The sequence below is a fragment of the Rousettus aegyptiacus genome, unplaced genomic scaffold (genome assembly GCF_014176215.1).
Source record: "Rousettus aegyptiacus isolate mRouAeg1 unplaced genomic scaffold, mRouAeg1.p scaffold_m13_p_3, whole genome shotgun sequence".
In the NCBI taxonomy this organism is placed as follows: Eukaryota; Metazoa; Chordata; class Mammalia; order Chiroptera; family Pteropodidae; genus Rousettus; species Rousettus aegyptiacus.
Genome location: NW_023416306.1, coordinates 14,405,766 through 14,428,480, shown reverse-complemented (window position 1 = coordinate 14,428,480; position 22,715 = coordinate 14,405,766). Strand labels below are relative to the sequence as shown.

Below are 22,715 nucleotides of genomic sequence, written 5' to 3'. Positions count from 1 at the left end.
TAAGCAAGGTAAAGACGGATACTCCCCCACAGGAATAGTAACAGATAACTTCCCTGTGCACAACCTTTTACAGTCTACATTCCACACCATTAGCTCATTGCTTTTGCTTATTCGGCCAATATGTATTGAGGACCTTCTGTGTACCAGGAAGTATTTTAAGTGTCGGAGACAGTGTATGTGAACAGATCTCAAGTCCCCACTCTTGTGGAGCTTATTTCTACTTCAGAAGGGGCAATGCTCTATATGTATATACATATATACATATGCACGTGCATAGTATGTGTGTGTGTAAAGTATATATATAATTGATCTTTGAACAATGTAAGGGTAAGGGTTAAGCCCCTACACAGTAAAAAATCTGCACATAACTTGATTCCCCCATAACATATCTACTAATAGCCTATTGTTAACCGGAAGCCTTACCAATAACATAGTCGATTATCACATATTTTGTATGATATATTATATATTGGATTTTCACAAAAAAAAAGCTAGAGAAAGGAAAATAATATTAAGAAATTATACGGAAGAGAAAATACATTTATACTAATTATTTAAAAATCCACATATAAGTGGGCCTGCACAGTTCATACTGTGTTGTTCAAGAGTCAACTATATATTTTATATATATATATATATATATATGATATATAATGAGCTAGAGATGAGTGAGCCAGCATATCACCATTTCCATCTCCCACATGATGGAACAAAGTCTCCAAGAGGTACAAGGGACTACATCGCAAGAGATGCCATTCTAACAGGAGACCCCATGGTCTGTAACCATAGCAAAGAGACCTGGGATATTCTCGTTGCTCACAGAAGGATGCCTTTCATCTTCCTCTTCTCAGATGCCTCCCCTCCTTGCAGTTTCCCTTGCCCTGTCTCTCTCCCTTTCCCTCAGTGAATCAAGGTGAAACATAAGGACCTCAGAGATGGCCCCGCCCGCAGCTTGCCGTTTTCCAGGCTTGTGGGCCAGGGCCACTGCAGGGCCAGCCTGCCTTACTCGCTCCGTCACCAACCTCGGGTCTCTCATCCAGACTCCTTGAAGATCTGTCATTCATAGATCTGTTGAAAATCTGTGTTTAGAAACTTATCTTACTCTTTCTCCCATCTATTTTGCTGTCTCCTTAGCTCAAACTTTTCCTTCCTCTTCACCTTTCTTCCTAAGGATATAGGATACAGGAAGTGAATGTTTCCCCAGAGATCTTTGAGTCTCCTGGGACTGATGGGGAAACTGAGGTCCAGAGCAGACCTCAAATGACAGGGAAGGCCATTCCCAGCTAAACACTGCGGTGTCTACTGGAGCATGCTACCTCGTCTCTCATTTGGATCGTAGAGGTGGTCTTCCATCGATCTCCCTGCCCTTAGTGTAATCTATATATTTTTTTGGAAGGCATGCAGTACAAAATCATTTCTCTCTCTGCATAAATATGCATGAGGCTGGCCTGCTTATGCTGCCACCTTAATAATCTTTCTGGGAAGAAAAATATCTGGACATGGAAATCCCTACTTAAAAGTTCCAGTACCAGTCCAGTGCCCTCCAGATAAAGTCCAAGGCCCCTGTGAGCTGGCTCCTATCCTCCTCTCCTGCCTGCTGGTCCTCTGCAGGTCCCCTTTCTCCAGCCACTCTGCATTTCTTGCAGTTCCTAGAATGTCCTATTCTTTCTTGCCTGCCTAGGGGCCTTTGAGCTTTTCCTCCCCCTACCCTGGGCAAACTGATGAAATTCTTATCTTCAAGATTCGCTCACATGTCACCTCCTGGAGGAAGCCTTCCAGGCACCCTCAGTACATTTAAATACTCTTTTCTGTGTGTTCCATAACACCTGTTCACACGCCTATTCTGGCATCTTCCCAACAATAACATATGGACCGCTTGCTATGCACTGACCACTGCTCTAAACACCTTACACGGAATACCTCAATCTCCACAGTGATTTTTAATCTGGGCATGCTCACCTTCCGATTTCAGAGATGGGGAAACTGAGGCCCAATAACTTGCCCCAGGTCACAGAACTGTAGAATATAAGAACTAAGATTGTACACTGGCCACACTCTCAAATATATGTCATCCTGCTAATGGAGGAAGGAAGCCAGAGAATTAAAATGTGAATCGAGCCACGATCAGAGACTGCGAGGTGCTGATCAGCCCTCCAGCCAGGCCAGGAGGACACTTTCAGAACAAAGGAAGATTTCTACTGGGATTGCCAAGAGCCCATTCCCCACACCTGTGAAGGGGAAAATGAACCAAGAGTCCTTTGTTGTAGCTAAAACCATTGGGAACCTGTGGATGAAAGGCTGGCAACTGGCGGCAGGACTCCCACTCTACATATTCATGCTACATACCCTTCCCCTTCCTCACTGTACGTCCCTGTCAAAGGAAATGAGAACTAAAGCATGACATATAAACTGCATTCTCTGAACACTCGGGGTCCCTCTCAGTGCCTTTATCCTTGTTTCTCTCACTATCCTCATCTCTATTGTCCCTGTTCCTCCAGGTCCCTCAGGGCCTTTACTCTGTCTCTCACTGTCTCTCTCACCGTCTGCCAGGAGAGGACACCACACTCTGTCCGTGGAGTGTCATCCCTTTTCTAATAAAATTTCCTTTTGACTCTAACTTTGGCGCATGTGTTGAATTCTTTCCACACTCTCTGCCAAGGGACACTCTTCTTGATCTCCCCCACCAACTCAGGGAAATTTGCCCTGTCCTGCATCACTGTTGTGATTACGTGTTTACCCAAATCTCTCTCATATACCATGAACTTGTGAGATACCCCCAAACCCAAGTACTCAGCACAGTGACTTAAGTCTCTGCATGGAGTGTGCAGTTTGTAGACAGCTACCGAATGAATGAGATACTTCTCTCTTGCTTTTTAAAAACTTTTAATAGCATGCTAGGTAGCTGGAAGGTGTAGTGGCTAAAAACAGACTCTGGAGAGAGACAGACATGGACACAGGTCCCAGTCCTTGCTCTTAGCACATCTTAGGGCCTGACTCCCATTTTTACTGGTCTGTACAATGGGGTTCATGATGATACCATACAGGAAAACCATGAGTAATAAATAAATGCATGAACAGTGCATAGAATAGTGCATAGAATTCAATGGATAGCAGATACTCATTAAGTATTTGTTATGATGGTCGTTATCACTCCACATGTTCCTCCTCTTGCCAGTTCTCTCAGCGAGACTCTGCTGGGGTCTGAAGACTGAGAGGGGAGCAAGGCTGCTCTGGCCCACTAAGTCCACCGCCCCCTTCCCCCCCACTCCACACTGCCACCTTCCAGCTGTGAAATAGAGTCCCTGCTCGACTGGGCCCCAGAGCTGTCATGGGACTGCCAATTTCACAGTTCGTGAGACTGCTACCCACCCCCACCCCGATTAATATGGTGCCAGCAACCATGGGCAGGGCCCTGACACCAGTCACACGGGCTCTCTCACCCCGCTCCCACCATAATGCTTCCTGAGAAGGAGTGAGCTAGCCAGCCTCATGCATATTTATGAAGACAGAAATGATTTTGTACTGCATGCCTTCCAAAAAAATAAATAAGATTTCACCCAAGTCCCGTGCCTTTCCCTCCATGAACTCAGCAGGCTTCAGGGAACACACACACACACACACACACACACACACACACACACAAATATGAAACACTGAAACACTTCATACCACTTATCTGAGCACAGCATTCTCATGCCAAGGATGACCCAGGGACACAAGATATACTAAACCCTGAAGCGTGGATGGGGTTATCGCTAAATTCCTTCAGTTCTACCTGTAACCCTAGTGGGGATTAGAACAGATAAGGTCCAAATTCAGCTGGCACGCGAGGCCTGCCCCACCACCTCCTGAGTCACTGCTCGCCACCCCCGCCCACCCCCAGCTCAGACACAGGAGCCCCCTCTTCTCTAAGCAAACCAGAATCCGCTCCCATGATATTCTCCCTAGAGGGGCTGGAAGAAGTACCCTCATCTCAGGCAGAACCTAACCCTTCCATCACACACATGTAACCTCTAGAAGTCATTTCAGCTTGCCGTGCCTCGGTTTCCCCATCTATCGCTAATCCAATCTCCCTCGCTGTTTGCTGGTCACACTAGCTTCCTCCGTCATCAAATCGGCCAAGATTTTTCTTTGGAAAAGTCACTTCCTCTGCTCCTCAGCTCTTCCTTTGGCCAAACATCACATGCCCTTCTGGCTTCAGCTTAAAGCTTCCTTCCTCGGAAGGGTCTCCCTGCGCAGCCGAGCACCCCGTTTTCTCTCCCAGAACACTCAGCACATTTCCTTCCCAGAAGTTTTGTGTCAAATTAGTAATTGTATGGTAACTGGATTAGGGACTCAAGCCTGCCTTCCCATTAGAGGGTGACATCCGTGAGGGCAGGGGCCTTGCCGGTCACTTCCACTGCTCTGCCCTAATAAGTTTCTGGTAAATGAATGTGAGAATTAGATAAAGTAGCATAGAAAGTACCTGATCTGTTTACAGAGGACTCTCAACAAAGGAGCTTTTTCTTTGTAAAAAGCACTCTTCTGAGCCCTGTGATGGGTCTTAACTTATTTAGTCCAGCAGCAACTCATGGATGCACACGCTGATTTCCCTCATTTTAGACATAAAGATAGCGAAAGACAGGAGCATTTACTCATTTGTCCAAGATTTACACCACTAGTAAATACCAGGAGTTAACCGGGACAGCCTAGCTCAAGAGTACGCATGCCTAATCAACATGCTATAGAGGAATTTTAGTTTTATCCTACACCTTCTCTCTTGGAGCTTTCTCAGCCTTAAATACCCTGGTTGAAGGCTCCCTCCCAGAAAAAGTCTTTCCTGATTTGCTAGCCCGGCTCTCTTACTTCTAGAAAACCACGTACCCACTTCCTCAAACCCATTCATGGACAATTAAGGTTACACAACATAGCTCTTGAGATCAGAATCGTCTCTACCACCCTCTGGCCCTTTTTAGAAGGAGTAAACTTCATTTTCTTAGGATGGGAGGAAAGCTTCTGCTATGAAAGGGGATATGTCTCACAGTACAGAAATTGCATTCTTCTGCATGGTCTTACAGGGAGACAATCAGACCCCAGGACCAAACCAACCCACACCTGGGAGTACCCTCCCCTCTTAGATACCAATTTCACCTTTCCCCTGAAATAAGAACAGTGCACCTGATCATGCACAAAAAGTCAGGCTGAGGTCCAGAAAGGAAGAAGACTCAAGCCAGGCCACATGACATGCTGAAGAAGGAGTCCAGGCTTCCTTATTCCCACTCAGCACCCTTCTCTTTGTCTCCCACTGCTTTCTCTTCCCCTAGAAGGGCAATAGGTACAACACACAGTCACTGCCAAGGGCACAGCTGGGCAGGACAGTGCTGTGCTGAGCTGCCTCTGTGTCCACTGGGCAAGGCTGCTTTCCTGGGGTGATGAACGGCACCAATCAGGCGATATTTAACATAATTATCATGAAGTGGATACATCTGGTCTCCAAAGGCTTCATTCACAAGGGAAATGATGAGGAAGTGTTATTTTTCTCTGATGACCTCCTTGGGACATTTACGGAACAGTTCTGGAGCCAGGAGGCTATAAAAAGAGGCTGGAGACTTGTTTTTGAAATGCATGAGCCCAGTTGGAATGCTAGTTGCCTTCTGCACAGTTTCTGTACAAGAGCTATGGGCAGATAAGGGTTTGCAAGTGTAAAGTTCTTCCTCTCTTCCTCTTAAGACCTCTTGCTTTTATTTAGACCTTCTTCCCCTATAAGTACACCATTAGTCATGCCAGCTAGGCATATGGCATTGAGTCCTGGCTCAACTTCCACTGGTTCCAGGCCATTCGAGTATCCATAGGCCCAGAATTCTGGTGAAAGGGGTAGAAACGAAAGAAACTAGGAGTGTAGACCAGAAAAGGTCCGAGCCGATCATTACATAGATGGGGAGACAGAGGTTCAGGACGAGATATGATTTTCCCAAGATCGTTAATATTTATGGTGAGTGACCTCTGCACCAGGCGATTCATATATTACTAAATTTCATTCTCAAACCAACCTTAGGAGTCTGACACTATTATTAAACCAGTTTCATGAATGAGGAATCAGAGATTTAAAGAGATTAGTTAACTTGACCAAGATCTAAATGCTACAGGGGTATAGGGTTCATATCTAAGTTTGCTCCATTCTAAACGCATCATCCTATAGCTGGCCATATCCCAGAAAGCCCTGCTATTAAATATGGTTTTCCTTTGGTTTCTAAACTAGTGTGTCTTTAACAATTTTTATAAGTTAAAAGTTGGTTAAATTCCACCCTCTTTTACAAGTACTGGCTGGGTGCTTGATAGTAAAAAGAATCCTATTGTAAAAGCTTTTGTATCATAAAGAAATGTTTAGGAAAATAATCTGTCACTCCCTGATTTATCTCTTGCCTAAACTGAGCTATTCACAAACCAGGTTCTTCTGAAGCGAGGCACACCAGTCCGGCTCTGAGCAGATGGACTCCCTACTGTTCTGGACAGGATATGATGCTTTGAGGGTTTGTCATACCCACAGATGCCTGCTTTAGTGAAGAGCAGCTGCAGGTGCTTCATAGCCAAGAGGGTGCCTTGCTGGGTACTCTGAGACGCCACCATCCTGGCAGAGCTAAAAGGACCAGAGCTCCAAGTCTGAGCAGAGGAGGACAGCCCCAAATTAGCTTACGGATGGTTGTGTGGCCTGGTGTGAGGATTTGCCCATTAGGACATTCAATACTGAAGAGGACAAATTTTTTCATGGGGTGTTTGCATGGAAGACACGAGAAGATAGTCAGAAACAGAGAGCGCATATCTCATGAGGAACAGACAGGAGCAGAAGCCGTGAGGCAGCAGAGGCCATGGGCACGCACAGGTTAGACAACAAAGAGAGGTCACTTCCAGATGAGGCAAAAGAGGAGCGGAGAGAGGGAAGGAATTCTTGAATTTAGCAGAGCCATCTGAGGAAGAAACAAGGTACCGATTTGTGTCATATCCTAACAATGGCTTTTTCTCCATGAACCTACAACTGGTTCCTGTGTTTTCTAACAGACCTAGGTACAAATCCTGGATTTAACACAATAAATGTACCTGATCCTGGGCATGCTACCTGAGCTCTCCTACTCCGGTTTCCTTACTTGCAAAAGGGGGCAATTAGAGGTATTAACCACACTATTTTTTTGGAGGATGAAATGTATACATTTTTATTAAGAGCTAATCACAGAACTTGGTCCATATAGCCCAGCTAATATCAATCCTATTGCAAGTAAAAATAAATCCTCATTAGCTGAACCAGACTATCCTTTGAAATCTGAACAAGCTGAATGAAAACATTCGATATCAGTCACTCATTGGGTCATTCACTCATTTAGCTGATTCATTCATTCAAAAATTATTTGTCATCTGCTCTGTGCCAAGCAATATTGTAAACAACAAGCATACAGCATGGAACAAAACAGACAAAACACATAAAGAGAAATGTTCAATAGATACACACATATGTATAAAGGTCAAATGGTGATAAAGGCTATAAAGAAAAAGAGTAGAGGGTTAAAAAAAGAGAGTGTGATGTGTGTTCATATGATCACGTATATTCTATTTTATTTGGGGAGGCCAGGGATGACCTCAATCGCAAGGTGACTTCTGAGGAAAAACCAAGAGGGATAGAGGGAATAATCTATGCAGGTATCGGGGGAAAGAACTGCTCAGGGAGAGAAGAGCGATGCAAAGGCCCTGAGGTATCTTTGTCAAAACAGATCCTTATTTAAAAATAACAATGCAGCAATAACATCCTATGTTTGCATTGCACACTGATTTTTGAAAAGCATTCACCTCCGTAATTATTCGTCTCTCCCACATTCTTGTGAAATTGGCATCTCCATTTTATCAATGTGACCACTTGGGCTTGGAGCAAGGTTTTCGCATTCCTGGTAACACTGACAGTTGGAGTTGAGTGATCCTTTGCTATGAGGAGCTGTCCTGTACGCTGTAGGGCATCTGGCACCCTCCCTGCCCTCTGGGACTTCCCACTGCTTCTCAGTCATGACAAAGAAAAATGTCTCCAGTAAGGTGAGGAGGATGACAAAATCACCCCTGGTTGGGAACCAATGGCTTAGAGGAAATAAAATGACTAGTCCAAGATATCGAAATCAGTGGACAGATATGGTTAGATTCTGACCCAGATCTTCTAGTCAAAGAGCTTTGGACTATCACCCCGAACACAGCATGCAGAATTTTCTGAAGTCAGCTTGTATATAATGATACTGTCTGGGTGCTGTGTAGTTTATTGGGGGTGGGGCGGGGGAAGTAGGGCCAAAGAGGCACGGTGGGCAGTCTTCTGCATTTTGCTGATCACTGGTCTCTCCCCAAATATAGAGCTGTCAAGCCAAAGAAAGGAGAGGTCCATTGCCCCTTTCTTCTGTCATTACTGGATACCCAGGAAACTTAGTGGCCAAGAACTCCTTAGAAACCTTTAGACTCTTGTCCTACAGGGGATGTTCACCACCTTACAGAGGTCAATGACGGTGTTGACACTTGAACCCAGGGCTGTCAATTCCAGAGCCTACATCTTCAGAGTTGAATGGGAGCCAGGTAGCTGGTGGGGATTGTGGCCTCTCTAGCCATGTTCAGTGGGTGGCATTGCATTTGCATTTGTGAATATTCCTGAGCCTCAGAGCTGGCCCTCAAGGCTCATAACCCTTGTGTCCCCTTTGCCCCACATCTGAGACAGTGGGTTGGAAGATACTGCTTGCCAGACATCCTATGCCTCTCAGATAGGTGCCCTCCACCTCCTGAGCAATGTCGGACAGAGGAGACTACAAACAAGAGGCAGTAAAAAAAAAAAAATGTTTTGACAGTGCCCAGGGGATGGTGTTGGCAGAGCTGGCTCAGCAGAGATGCTGTCCACATGACTCTTGAGAAGTAAATAGTCCCATTGGTCAGGAATTCATTCAGTTGTTAATTCATTCATTTGTGCATTTTATAAATTTTAGTAATCTCAGATGTACAATGTGTCAGGACAACAGTCCACATCCAGGATTTGGATAGAAAAAAGCACCTCTTCAGAAGGGGTATAGTAAAAACGTTAAGATGACATTGGCTGGAAAGTTAGACTGTATTAGAGCAAACATCTCCACCACCTCCCAGTACAGACATGTACCTAGTATTAATTTGCTATGCAACCACAGAGAAGCAACTTCCCCTCTCTGGGCCTCTATTTGCTGAGTACAGTGAGCATTTTTACATAACATAATAGCTTTTGTTTATTAAGTCAAAACTCTGCATTAAATATTTTACACACAATAATCTCCTTTAGTTCTCGCAAGAATCCTGCAAAAAGTAATCCCACTTTAGAGATGAGGAGACTGAGTCTCAGAGACATTAGTGACTTATTCTGGATTTTACACTTTGTAAACCACAGAAGTGAAACTTGACCCTGGCATGTCTGATTTGAGAGCTGGGCTTCTTAACTACTTTCTACTTGCTGCCAAAGTTCTCAAAGATCTCTTGGCCTCTAATCTGCTGCCAGCCTCTGCCTGGCTGGAAACCCACAAGTCAAGGAGTTTGGAAGAGAGAATGATGTCCTCTCCTGCCACCAACCTGGGCATCCTTTCTCTTTGTACCAATGGGGAGTGGACACGCATGTGTTCTGGAAAGTCCTACAGATCCTAATGTCCTCTCATCTTGATACAAAATAGGTGAATTTATTGCTCCTATGGGCTTCTCTGTTCCCACTGCTCAGAGAGCAAGGGCCATTTCAATTCCTCTTTGCTCTGTGATAACACTTGCGTTCGAGAGCCCACAGGGACCAGGGAGAACTTAGGTTAAAAAAGTGCATCAGGTGGTGCCTGTGTTGAAATACAGGGGAGAGCCCTCCGAAGAAGGTGGCCCCTCAGTTCCTGCCAAGTGCTGGAAGACCTAAAGCTCCTGGACTCTGCAACAATCAAGTAAGACAGAAATGTGGAGTAAGGTATGAAATTTCCTGATTTATAAATATTGACAGCTTAACTGAAAAATGTAAAACGTCCTCTGCATGCAGACAAAACCAAACGATACACACATAGCTGGGGGCTAACGTCTACCCACGGGATTCTAGACTGCAACCTCTTTCCTCTGGACTCCCTGGCCTCTTCCCTTCCCAATGTCAACTCCACACCTAAATCACCCCTTCTCGTTTAGCCCTAATTGCCCACTACCTTCGTAAAAAAAAAACATGACTTCCCTGTTTTCCAATGGTTTCTCATCTCGCTCATAGCAAAAGCAAATACAGTTACCTATCAGGCCCTATGAGAGCTTTTTTCAATGTCTCTGTGACCCCATTTATTCCAGTGCTCTCTTCCTCACACGGTCCCTCCCTATTCCTTAATCGCTCTCAACTCACTGATACCCCAAGGCCTTTGCGTTTGCTATTCCTTCTGCCTGAAAAGCTTTTTCTTCAAATATCCAAATAGCTAATTTCTTCATTACTGCAGATTGGTCCTCAAATACCACCTTTTTAGTGAGACCTTTCCTGAGAGTCCTTACTTCTTCTATTTCTCTCCCGTTACAATAATCATGATTCGATATTATATCTGTATAACATTATAGATATATAATGTAATTATATATTGTTAATTCTTATAAGATATATTTCCAAGATATTTATATTTGTATTTAATTATATATATTTTATATAATTTTTTTCTTCATTTTTTATAATCTTTCCATACTAGCAAGTAAACTCCATAGAAATAGACTCATAAATATTTTATTCATTGCTTTATCCTCAGTGCCCTAAATAGTCTGTGACTAGTAGGCACTTAATTAAAGCTCATTAAATTAATGAATTAAAAAAATAAAAAATAAATGTTTATTTAATAAATGTTTACTGAGCTAACATATATCTTGTGGTATATATTAGGGATGTTAAGCTAAACATATATCAAGAACTATAAAACATTCAGACCATTTGACCCAGTAATTCCACTCCTGGGACTATATCCTGAGGAAATAATACAAAATGATGAAAAACAAATATAAGCCCAAAAATGTTTGTTGCTAATAAAAACAAAATATCAGAAAAAAGGGGGGTGGGGAACAATTGAAATGCATGTCAATAAATTATGAAGTAGTAAAGAATGATGATTATGTTGAATTACTTATGGAATATTCAATAAAAATGTAAGCTATAAAGTAATATAAATTTCTACTTTCAATATGTGAAAGAAGATAAAAATAAAAAACTGGTTAAAAAAAGTTACTGTGACTATTTGATGAGGTATTCTGAAAGATACTAATTTACACTTTATTTTTTAAGTTCTCTACAATGAGCACATATAACTTTAACATTAGAAAATATTAGGACGAATAAGGACCGATCATAAGTGTGAGTTAGGATGGAGATTTATTGCATGCCAGAGGTGGGTGAGGATATGGAAAGCCAGAGTAAGCTGGGTCCCCATGGGAGATGTGAGGCTGAGCTGTCAGGGCCCTCTGTGTCATAGTCAGGTCCCCACTGCATGATTTCCAGCCATTTCAAGGGAGGCCAGGACAGGCAGTACAAAGTCCCCTGACTGCTGGGAAATTGCCCCAGCTCTGATCAATCAGGAAACAGTCTCTTCAGCCTGTGACATTTATCAAACCTCCTTTACCCTCATCTGTCAGTGTGTGGTGAGGCTGCCTTGCTGGGCACAGTCTAATCTAGTCAGAATGCCCTGAGGGTCCCCAGAGACAAAAAGGAGGGAGGCTCTACGGGAGCAAGGAGGAAGGGGAGACAGGGAGATAAGGAGAGGATCATGAGGGAAGAGGGGGAAGAGCAAATGTTCAGAGAATGCCCGTTTGTTTTGCGAGTGTGGCAATTAATGCTGGGAAGTGACATTTTTAAGGGGCTCTGGTGACAGTTTTGGTGACATTCCTGTTTGTGATTGCATGACAAATCTCTATCTATATCTTATTTTAGAGAGTGTGGAGACAGCTCAGAGGATGGCTGTCTGGAGATGACTGGCTCCTGTCTGTTGGAGGCAGTGCTCCATCAGGCTGTGCCAAGCCCGGGCATTTAGGTACCAGGGCCAATGTCCAGGATGGGAGAGGCCTGGGATGCGAAGCCAAAAAGCTTTGCTACAGAGTTGGACACTGTTGGTTTAAGTAGAGCCTCACCACCTCAGTCGCTGTATTGTGCGGTGAGCAGTTTAATTTCCCTGAGCCTAAGTAAGACTCCGTGTCTCTCACAAAGGTTCAACAGCACACAGAGCTTATTATATAATGTTTATGAAGCCATTCTACAAATGTTAAAGGGCTATATAAAATAAAGTGGCTATTAACTGTTTTACTCTCCCTCTAAACCAAGCTTCGAGGAGAAAATGATCTCCCACTTTGCTTTGTTTCTTCAGCATTAAACACAGTCCTTGCACATAGTAGGTGCTCAGTACACATCTGTTAAATGAGGAAGTGAATGAGTGGATAAATGACTGAGTAGTGGGGGAGAAGTGTATCCAGAGAGGAGATGTAGGAACTAAAATGTCAGCACGTCTCTCTGTACAAGCAGCGGCCGAAGGTGCAGAGGCAACAGGAGGTAGACAGAGGGTAGAGAGAGTGTCCACGGAAAGAAGACAGAGGAGACACAAAGGGTCCTTGGGAAGGTCAGGGTGGGCAGTTTCAACAGGAAGTATGGAGATGATGGACCAGTGGGCCCGAGGGCTGGGTAAAAGACACCAATGGGTTGGCCACAGGGACGGTGTGAATAAGACAGAGCCATCAGGTGGTCTTTGCCTATTCAGGTGCCACTTTTAGTTCCTCCATCAGCCCTTGAGTCCTTCGGGCTTTATTCATCCTTCAGATCTCTGGGCAAGGAGTAGCTCTAGGAAGCTATCACAGACCCAGTGATCAAGGGTCTGTCCTCTGAGGACCTCCCAGCACAATATAGCCTCTCTAAGGTTTGACGAGTCTTTGAAATTCAGGTTATGACCCATTCACAAACTGTAAAATCAATTCCATGGCTCACACCAGCATTTAAAAGATGACATAAAACAGAATAGAAAATGCCAGGGCATGCCATATGTAACGAGGTACATACTCTTTTGCAAAACTTATTTTAGAGACACACACACAGATATTTGCATGCATATATGTGAGGCCACTACAAAATATATTTCTCATTGTGATTGGTGTTCAACATTTTTGATAAAATCAGCTCTAAGAGACTTAGCCAGCTAGCATCTGAGCCCAGGTCTTACTTCTCCTGATCGAATAAATGGACAGGATTAACTCATGTTGTGTTATCTTCAGAACATGCTTGGGTTTAGGAATCAGGCAAAGCTGTGTTCAAATTATGATTCCATAACTTTAGCTGTATAACTTTAAGATGATCTCTAAATTTTTATAAAGATTTCTCCCTTATGAAATAGATGGCACACCACTGATTTAAAAATACTAAACGAGGTTTACACAATACAGAAAAAGGGGAAGGAGTATATGCAGAGGTTATCAGCCTGTGAAAAAGCTCTAAAATACCTATAAATCCATTCATTCTTTTAACCATTCTTCCTTCTACTGACCCAATACATGTTATGTGCCAGTCAATCTATTAGCACAGAACAATAGACCTGGTACCCAATCTTATGGAACTCTGAGTACAGTAAGAAAATTAAAATATTTAACAAATAAATTTAAATAATAAAAAGTAGTATTACAGAAACAAATAGGAGAGTTGCTAGAAGATAAAAGAGGAGAACTCATAGGGAAAAGAACTTTCTCTGACAAGGCAGGATTTAAGCTAAGACCAAAATGATGGAAGGAGTCAGCCATGACAGATGGAGGAAAGAGAAGAATTCTTCCAAGCACAGATCATCATGGCATATGCAAAGGGCATGTGGTGGAAGTTGGCAAGTTTAAAAAACAGAAAAGAGAACAGCTCCGTTGTGGCTGGACCATAGAGAGTGAGGGTCAAGAGCACCAAGAAGTCTCGAAAAACTTTAAGCATAAGACTGTCTAACCAGAGTATCGTCACAGAGTGGCTGCTGTGTGTAGAGTAAATGAGGAGCTGATACACACAAGCAGGAAGGTATGTGAGGATGAGGTGTTTGGGGGAGGTCAGGAAGACTGATGTGGCCTGAAGAAGGGATGGACGGGCAGGAGGTGAGGGGCTAGGAACTCAGGCGAGAGCCTCTGAATACCGAGAAAAGGCATTGAGTGAGCTGTTGACTGTGAAAGAGCTTTGACATTTTAGAGAGCAATGCCCAAGGACGACATTACATGGCATTCACAGGGGCTGTCAGAAGGGCGAGTTAATAAACAGCTTCTCAGTTCTCTGTCACCCTAGAGTGCTTTATTGACACCAAACATGAGTTCCCCGTACCCTTGGGGACCACTCAAAATGCTCTGAAAAACTGGGATCTCCCTGTTGCAAAGTCCCTTCTGCCAATTTAGCTTAGAATTACTGTACAGCAGCTCCCTGCCTTGGAGAACAGATGTTAATTACCTCTCTTTCTTTCCAGATTCATGGGCGAAGTAAGCTCATGGTCGCTGAGCTTTAGCTATCCATGGAATTGAGGAGCTCGGTGCCTTCCCGAGGATCATGAGATCAGTGTGGTGTGGTGTGGTGTGCTCACAGCCCAGCTCGGCCCCTTACCATGAGAGCTCTCATGCTAGAGCTTGAACTTGGCTCTGCCACTTTCCAGCTGCGTGACTTTGGACAAACTATCTAAGCCTTCTTTGTTTCGGTCTCCTGCTCTGTAGAGTGGGGGCGATATTAGTGTGTAACTCATAGGTTACTGTGAGGTGTAAATGACATAATTCATGGAAAGTCCCCAGAACAGTGGTCATAACTCAGCAGAGGTCAGCTGTCGCCATCGGCAACCGCGTTGGTTTCCTTGTCAGCCTCCCATCCGCTTTCCCCTCGGGGTTAATTACGCATGGCTCAATAAGGGAACGTATAGGGCTCTTAGAGGGACAGTCCCTTCCTCCCCATCCTCTCAACAAATGTCCCTTTCACCCAGAGATATTCTGGCCCGTGGTCCTGAGCAACAAGAGGGTTTAGCCCTACAGGCCCTCTGTCTGAGAGATCGTGACCCCCCCCCCGCCCCCGCCATCTGTCACTGTGGACCACTGCTAGTGTACAATGCCATTTCTCTTTCCTTCTCCTGCTCTAGGTCCTGAACGGAAGCAGGGGAGCAAAGACAAGCTTTTATTCTGTCACTTCACCAAAAGAACCCCAGCTCAGGGCAACAAGGGGGACTGACTTTGCACAAAGAAAAGAACTGCAACCAATGTTACTTAGAAAAATCAAAAGAGAAAACTTTGCACGTATAAAATGATGGTGAGTATACAGATGAACACCAGAAGGGTCTACAATAATATACGAATAGTTGATGTGAAGGGTAGAGGGTAGTTTGTGCAGATCGGTGTGAGAGAGTATGCGTGGCCACCCCCACTCTTGACAGTATAAGACAATTTTTTTAAATGCATAAATATGGCAGTACTTACCAAATTTAGAAATGTATAATTTGTAATCACAAACGTGTAATGTGTGCCCTTTGATGTAGTGATTATGCTTTTAAGCATCTGTCATACAGATATAGGCCCACACTTTGCAAGTTATATGCGTGTGTGTGTGTGTACAAGGATGTTTATTGACTTGCTATAAATGCAGAAAATTAAGATAATGATCAACAACAGGGGGTAGTAAAGTAATGTTGGTGAGTTTTGTATGTTCATGTTCTGAGATCCTATGCAGCTTTCAAAAAGAATAAGATAGATATGCAGGGCTGATATGGAAAGATGCTTTTCATACATTGTTTGATAAACTATCAAATTGCTGCAGAATGATAAATGTGGCTAAGATGCCCCCCATAGTGCATATCTAGGCTCAAATATATATAACATGTACACACAGTTCACAAATATGTACACTGGAAAATGCTAGAAGAATGTAAATCAAACTATTACAAAGGATTAGGCTTGGGGTCCTGTCAGTGGGACAGGATGGAGAAAAAGGTAGGACTTTTAGTTATTACTTTACAAAACTCAGACTTCTTTTTTTTCTTTTCCTCTTTCTCTTTCCTTTCTTTCTTTCCTTCTTCCTTCCTTCCTCCTTTCTGTCCTCCCTCCCTCCTTCCCTCCCTCCCTCCTTTCCTCCTTCCTTCCTTCCTTCCTTCCTTCCTTCCTTCCTTTCTTCCTTCCTTCCTTCCTTCTTTTCCTTCCCTCCCTCCCTCCCTCCCTTTTTTCTTTCCTTTCTTCCTTCAATTAAAAGAGCATGCATTTATTTCACAATAATAAAACAAAATTAAGAAAACCCAATATCCGTTCAGCCATCAACTACTCTATCCCTTGACAAGGTAAATATTTTTTATTATAATTTCCTTGAGCTTCCATGCATAACATTCAGGGAAGGGAAATATATATTTAAAGATGGATAAGAAACCATTGGAATTAAAATGTATCAGGTTTCTGCTATGTACCGAACACAGTGCTGAGCACTCACATATTGACATGATTAAATTCTATTTCTAAGGTGATATCAGGGGGGATATTTCCAGTGCCTGAGAACTTCTAAAGCACAGGCACTAATTAGAAGGCGGGATGGAAGCCATAATACTGGAGCAGCATTCTACAGCCACCCTATTCCTGGACAGCAAGGACGTCAGAAGGTCCTTGGGGAGGGGTTGGGACTGCCAGGCAACAGGAGGGCATTGAGTGGGGTGTGGGAAAGGGGGCTTCAGGCTGTGAGCTATTTGCCAACTGGCACAGAATAACCTTACTATTTAACAAAGGGTACAGCCACACAGCTGTGCATCATCAGAATGTCAAACCTGCTCAGTATAACTAACTCTCTGAGGATCTGAGAACCCAAGCAGTTGTCACTTGGTAATGAATCTTTCTCCCTCTGCTCTCCAGGTTGCCCCTCTATTATTTGCAGGTCCAGGCTCAAAAGCAGGCGGGCAGAATTCAAGCGTGATGAAGCAATTTGAATTTATAGGCAAACCCTGAGTGTAAAATGCACAGGTGGGATTAGCCCCGGGCAAGGTAACCTCAAAGGGCTTTGGGATTACTTTTGCATGACTTGTGCAGACTCTGAATACCTGCCACCCTTGACAAAATGTATGGCTGTGCCCAGGTCATCCTATAAAAGAGAGAGCCTCATGGTTCTTTCCCAAGGGCCACCTGAGGCAACAAAACACAGATCTGGTTTGAGCTGCTGCTGTTAGATATTCTGCAAACCACTGGCAGAATCGTCCCTCATCTGTCCAGTCAAGGAGGACCAGGGACTTGAGGACCACATGGTCCAAGAACAACTGCTAGCACCCCATTGTTAAGGTAACCAATATTGAGTCAGGAAAAGCCTGGAGTCAGAAAAAGTGTGTTCTCTGCTTTCGTCTTACCTAAATTCCTTCCTCTCCCATACTTATTGAACCTAAAGGTGGCTGAGATATAGTATTAAATGAAGTGCTTTGCTTTATTTCAAACTATATTTTGTTTTAAAGACGACTCAGAGGAACATGTGAAAAAAAAAATTGTGCTCAGACAAAAAAAGGTGAGACGCAGGCATGGATTTGCAGGGTAGCTGAGAGTTTTGCCCAAGATCATGCAGCCAGTGAACTGAATACAGTTCAAGTCAAATCTGCTCACCTGCACTCCACCAGGCTGCCTTGCCAGGAGGATTGTGTCTGATTTCCTATGCATCTACCACTCATTCTCTTCGTATTTCTTTTTCATGCTTTTCCATGCTAAAGAATTCAGAAAACAAGGGCCTGGCTTTGTTATTGCTTGAGTAGAACTCTACTTGAAAGGAAACACAAGGGAAAAAGTCATCTTTAAGCCGCAATGTGGTGGTAGATCTGAAAGTGCCCCACAAGGGAGACAGGGCCAGGAGCACCTCCCCCTACTTCTTAGATTTCGTCTTGTGTACCCTCTGGATCCAGCACAATTTTGTCCACCATATAAGAGCCAAGTACCTAACCTCCCCACCCTGCCCTGCCACAACCATGAGAGTAACTCATTCGAGTTTGCAGGCATCTAAAACATACAGCAGCTGGAATGGCAAGACTGTGTGTTCTCTTTAAGGAGCACAAGACCTGGATGGGCCCAACTCCCAGTGAATTAGGCCATCACCATGATGCTGTGTTGGCACAGCAGCTGCCTACAGCAAAGGTTCTGGCCAGGAGGCTGGGGCTTGCACTTAGGGGCCTGGGCTTTTACCTCAGCTCTGCCACACCCTTGCAGTATGGCACACAGATCCAGGACCTTTCAAGCTTTAGCTTTGGTTTCCTAACCCTCACCTCCATTTTTCTCTCAGGAAGATTACTGAAATGTGAAGGACAGAGGTCTGCCTTCCTCACCTTTATTCCAGGTTTATCAGGGTGTCTGGCAGAGTGTAACGACTCTGAAGACTGACAGTATGAATCAGAATAACGGAGATGTGTATCGAGTTTGCTCTGCACCAGATACCTCATACATCATCTCATTTAAGTGTCCCAACCCCAATGCAAGGTAGAATGCTATTACCATGTCTCTTTAAAGGAAGAGACACATGTGATGTGTCTATGGACACATAGCTAGTAATGCTGGATGGTAAACTTAATTTCTGTATCATTCTGCCTCCTGAATGAAGATCCTTTATCACCATATGGTATTGCCTTCCAGTTTGGGGAAGGAAGAAAGAGAGGAGGAAGGGAGGGAAGGAAGGAGGGAGAGAGGGAGGGAGGGAGGGAGGAAGGAAGGAAGGAAGGAAGGAAGGAAGGAAGGAAGGAGGGAAAGCCAAACAAGTGAATGGGCAGCGGGCTCACTCACCTGCTTCCCCACTTTGAAGACGTTTGCTATTCCCCACCTGGAGCTTGTGGGGTGTGTGTGTGTGTGTGTGTGTGTGTGTAAGGGGTCATGAAAATATGGATCTGAGAGGAAAGACCTTAGGAGGGGAGAAGAACATAGAGTCAGGGCCCCAGGGCTGGGCCAAGCAGTGAGGGTCCCTCTTAGCTCACGAAGAAGAATGGGCCAGTGTCAGAACTGAGATTCCCAGGCCAGACCCTGAGACCATCACTCCTACCAGCATCACAAAGACAATGCGGAGAAAAAGCGGAATGGCACCGTTGTGGTGTTTACCTAAAAGAAAATCACCGAATTCCATCTATAAACCACTGACACACACAAAGACAAAGCTAAACACATCTTGTGTTTATGTCTAAATCATCAATGATTTTCCAATAGAATAAAGGAAATGTGTCTTTGCAATAGCGGATATTAAAAAAAAAAAAGTGAGAAGTTTTCATCATCGAAAAATTCCAGTATGAGCCAGCAACAGGTACAAAATATAAATGTGATTTCCGGCCACATCAACAGAAGCACAGTAGCTGACAAAAGGGAGGTGAAGGCCTCACGCACTCAGCGCAGGAGCATTCCCACCTGGAGGAAGCGGAGGGCCAGTTCTGGTGCTGAATTCCGGGAAATGAAAAATTAGAACCTTCATCTAGAGGACAGTGTTCAGAATGATAAAATGTCTGAAATGTGCATCACATGAGACTAGCTGAAGAAACTGGGATGGTGTACTTAGGTTGAGATCCAGAAGTTATAGGGTGCTTTTTTGTCTGCTGTCAAATTTCCCAAGAGTTGTCCTGGAGGATGATCAGATTTATTTTATTTGTGGACAGGGAGGGCCAGAGAGAAAATTTCAACTGAATATAAGAAAGAAAGAAAAAAAAACATTCTAATAATAGTGTGTCTGGAAATGAGCTCTCTTCTGAGTACTGAGAAGGCCATCAAAGGAGGCAGTCAAGAGACACTGGAGAAACGCTGGATGACGTAACTTCTGATGCTCCTCAAAATTCCAATTCTAATAACACTGACACTCTTTTCTTCACCCATCACTTATTAAAGAGTCAGAGAAGACAAACTGAGGTTGGCCCCAAGTCCAAAATGGCTATGCCCAGACAACATCATCAGTGTCCCGAACTGCCCAGTTCCTGTGCATCTTCCCAGCTCCCCAAAACGCCCCCTGGAAGGTGGGATGCAATGAGCAGGACTCACCTTTTTTCTCGAAGTCCCCTTTCTCTTCTCCTGGCCGGCCTAGGCTGTCCAGAGTGTGGGTCACCTGGCTGCCAAACTCATCCTCACGAGACACGTGATTGGCCCGCCGCGGGGGGTCCTCATCCTCTTCATAGTCATAGTCATCCAGGATGGGAGTCTCCCGAATGGGCACGCCGATGACGGAATTGTGGGCCTGCAGCCGGGAGGAGCGGAAGCTTTCCCGGGCCTGGGGACCCAGCAGCACCGACGGGATGTAGTGGATCTCATGAGTGGCTTCCGTGCTTGCGCTCTTGTGCGGGATGCGACGGCGCTTCTGCCAGCGCCTCTGGGCGTACAGCGCCACGGTGAACACCAGCAGCAGCAGCAGCAGCGCAATGAGGCCACCCTGGAGCAGGAGGGAAGGAGGACAAGCAAATGGGCCACCGTCCTTTAGGCCAGAGTGCCACAGGGGATTTTCCGGTCCACCACACTCAGCCCAAATCCCTGCGTTTGGCTCATAAAGCCTCAGGAACCACCAACCTTGGCTTCAAACGCCAGAGAAACGCTGTTTCCCACCCTGGCTTTCTCAACAACAAACCGTGACCTTGGGCAAACTACCTGACTCCTCTGAGCCTTGCTTTTCGCATGTGTACAGATGAGTAAGAGTCCCTGCCTTCCCTTCTTCATAAGGTTGCCATAGGAGCAAATGGGATGGATAATGGTCATGCCAGAGCAATGCAGACTGCTGAATGCTAGGAGGAGTCAGGGCTGGGGCTCCGCACAAGCGCGTGTCTGAGCCCTGACTCGGCATCCCACCGGCTAAACGGCCCCAGGACATTTGCTCAAGCCCTCTCGGCCTTGCTTTCTCATTTCTAGACTGACTCCATTGAGGGCTCAGGAGGCAGCCTTTCTTCCATCCTGCTGCAAATGTAAGAGCATTATTAAGTCATACAAAATTTCTGCATAGTTTATATTTCCTTCATTATCAGAAACACCATCTTTTAATGTTTGATTCCTAATAAGAGGCCTAGGACAAAGTAAAACTTCATATATATTTGTTAAATGAATGAAAAAATGTACCTTACTAGGGCTCTTTTAATCAGAAGTTTAAGGCAAATTGAAGTGATTTTTCTTTAACACATCCAACTGGTAAATATTTGATTGAGTCTGTACACCATACATTAAATCGGAATATACTAAAGTGTTCATGAACGTATCTTATGTGATTCACGAGATTCATGAAATACCCTGTTCTGTAAGCTCCTTAAGGACAGGGCTGTTTGTAAAACATGTCTGTATTCACTGCGGCACCTGTCGAGGGCTCGAGGTGGAAGGTTAGCACCCTCCTGGCCTCTCCTCATTTGCTCGGTGCCAGAAACTCCTCTCACGGACAGGGATACGCCCTCTCAGTAATCGCGCTTTTCTTCCTTATATATTGTGCTTTATGCCTGGGAGAGTGGAGGCCACTTCGCTGAGTCCCTGCTGTGTAAAGTCTAGAAACTAGAGTAGGGACGGGTCACCCGCCCTGTATGCGGGAGGGAGACAAAGAAAGCAAGACTCAGAGACTCAGACAGTGAGTAGCACAGTGAGCTCTGTGCTTCATTTTTTTGTGTGATGATTTAGTTTAGTTTTGTTTTTTAGCTCTAAATCCTACAAGGAAAAGGAGAAAACATTATTTTCAAATTCAAGATTCAATGGGCATACCTTGTTGCTGCCTCTTCAGAGAAGCTTTTAATTTTGGTCCACTGATGCCCTTGGGAGAAATCGCCTTGCCTGACTCAGCCCTCTATCTTCTCACCTTTGGGGGTTTCGCTCACTGTGAGGGTCAGGCCCTGCCTGGTCCAGAGCCCTTCACTCCAAGTCCCTTCTTCCCACCCCAATTATAAATGTTTAACCTATGGTTAGATCCCAGGACCAACAATGACCTGGGAAGAACGAGGCGTAACCAAACCATCCACCTGTTACCACACCCTCCCCGCCCCCGCCGCATCCCATCAGCCCTCTGGCCATCCCTGTAGTCCTATATCAGCTCTTAAATCCACAATGGGAGCTTACAGAAGGCAGGAAGCCCCGTTCTTTGCCACTGGAGCCCGTCAGCAGTACCTGGCAGAGTGGCTAAGAACTAGCCTCAGAGTTACATGGTTTTAGTCCAGGTTCTACTACTTAAAGCCTGTGTGACCTTGACTAGGTCACTTTACCTTTCAGAGTCTTTGTTTCACCATTTGTTAAATAAAAGCAGTATTACAGTGTCACCTCATTGGGTCATTGTGAGGCTAAGTCAGATGTGTGTAGTATATTTAGGGCAATGTGGGGTACCTGGTAACTGCTCACAGATTGTTAGCTATTGCTATTATCAAAAGCATTCAGCAAGTGTATATTTAATGTTGAATGAATAAATAAAGGAATGAGTGAGTAAATGAGTGACTTGACCTTCTATCTCTTAATGCTTATTCTGTAAAACGTGTCTCAGATCCCAAAATCCTTCTCAATCTGGACCAAACACTTCATTTACCTTTACAACTATCCGTGTTGGGCATCATTGTCTGGTGCTAAGTGAGGAAATAAAACACAGAAAGAGGAGGACCATTAGCCAAGGTCGTGCAACTGAGACTCAAGCTAACTTCAGCATGGCTTCACCATTCCCCTTGGAGACAGGGCACAGGGGCGCCAAAGGCCTCTGCCCGGCCTCCCTTCTCCCTCCTCAAATTACCTAGGCAATTTCAGTCACAGGTCTCCTAGCATGAAAAACTTCCAGAAGGAAG

At 44.6% G+C, this 22,715-nt stretch overlaps 1 protein-coding gene across 11 annotated transcripts in view; it reads right to left on the bottom strand.

The window, feature by feature from the left end:
- ASTN2 (astrotactin 2) overlaps positions 1-22,715 on the bottom strand; it is a 900,155-nt gene that overhangs the window by 589,556 nt on the left and 287,884 nt on the right. For all 11 annotated transcript variants that reach the window (XM_036238510.1, XM_036238511.1, XM_036238512.1 and 8 more), the window contains one exon: positions 19,975-20,359. In XM_036238510.1, coding sequence (XP_036094403.1) covers positions 19,975-20,359 — 385 coding nt within the window. The remainder of the gene's footprint in view (positions 1-19,974; positions 20,360-22,715) is intronic.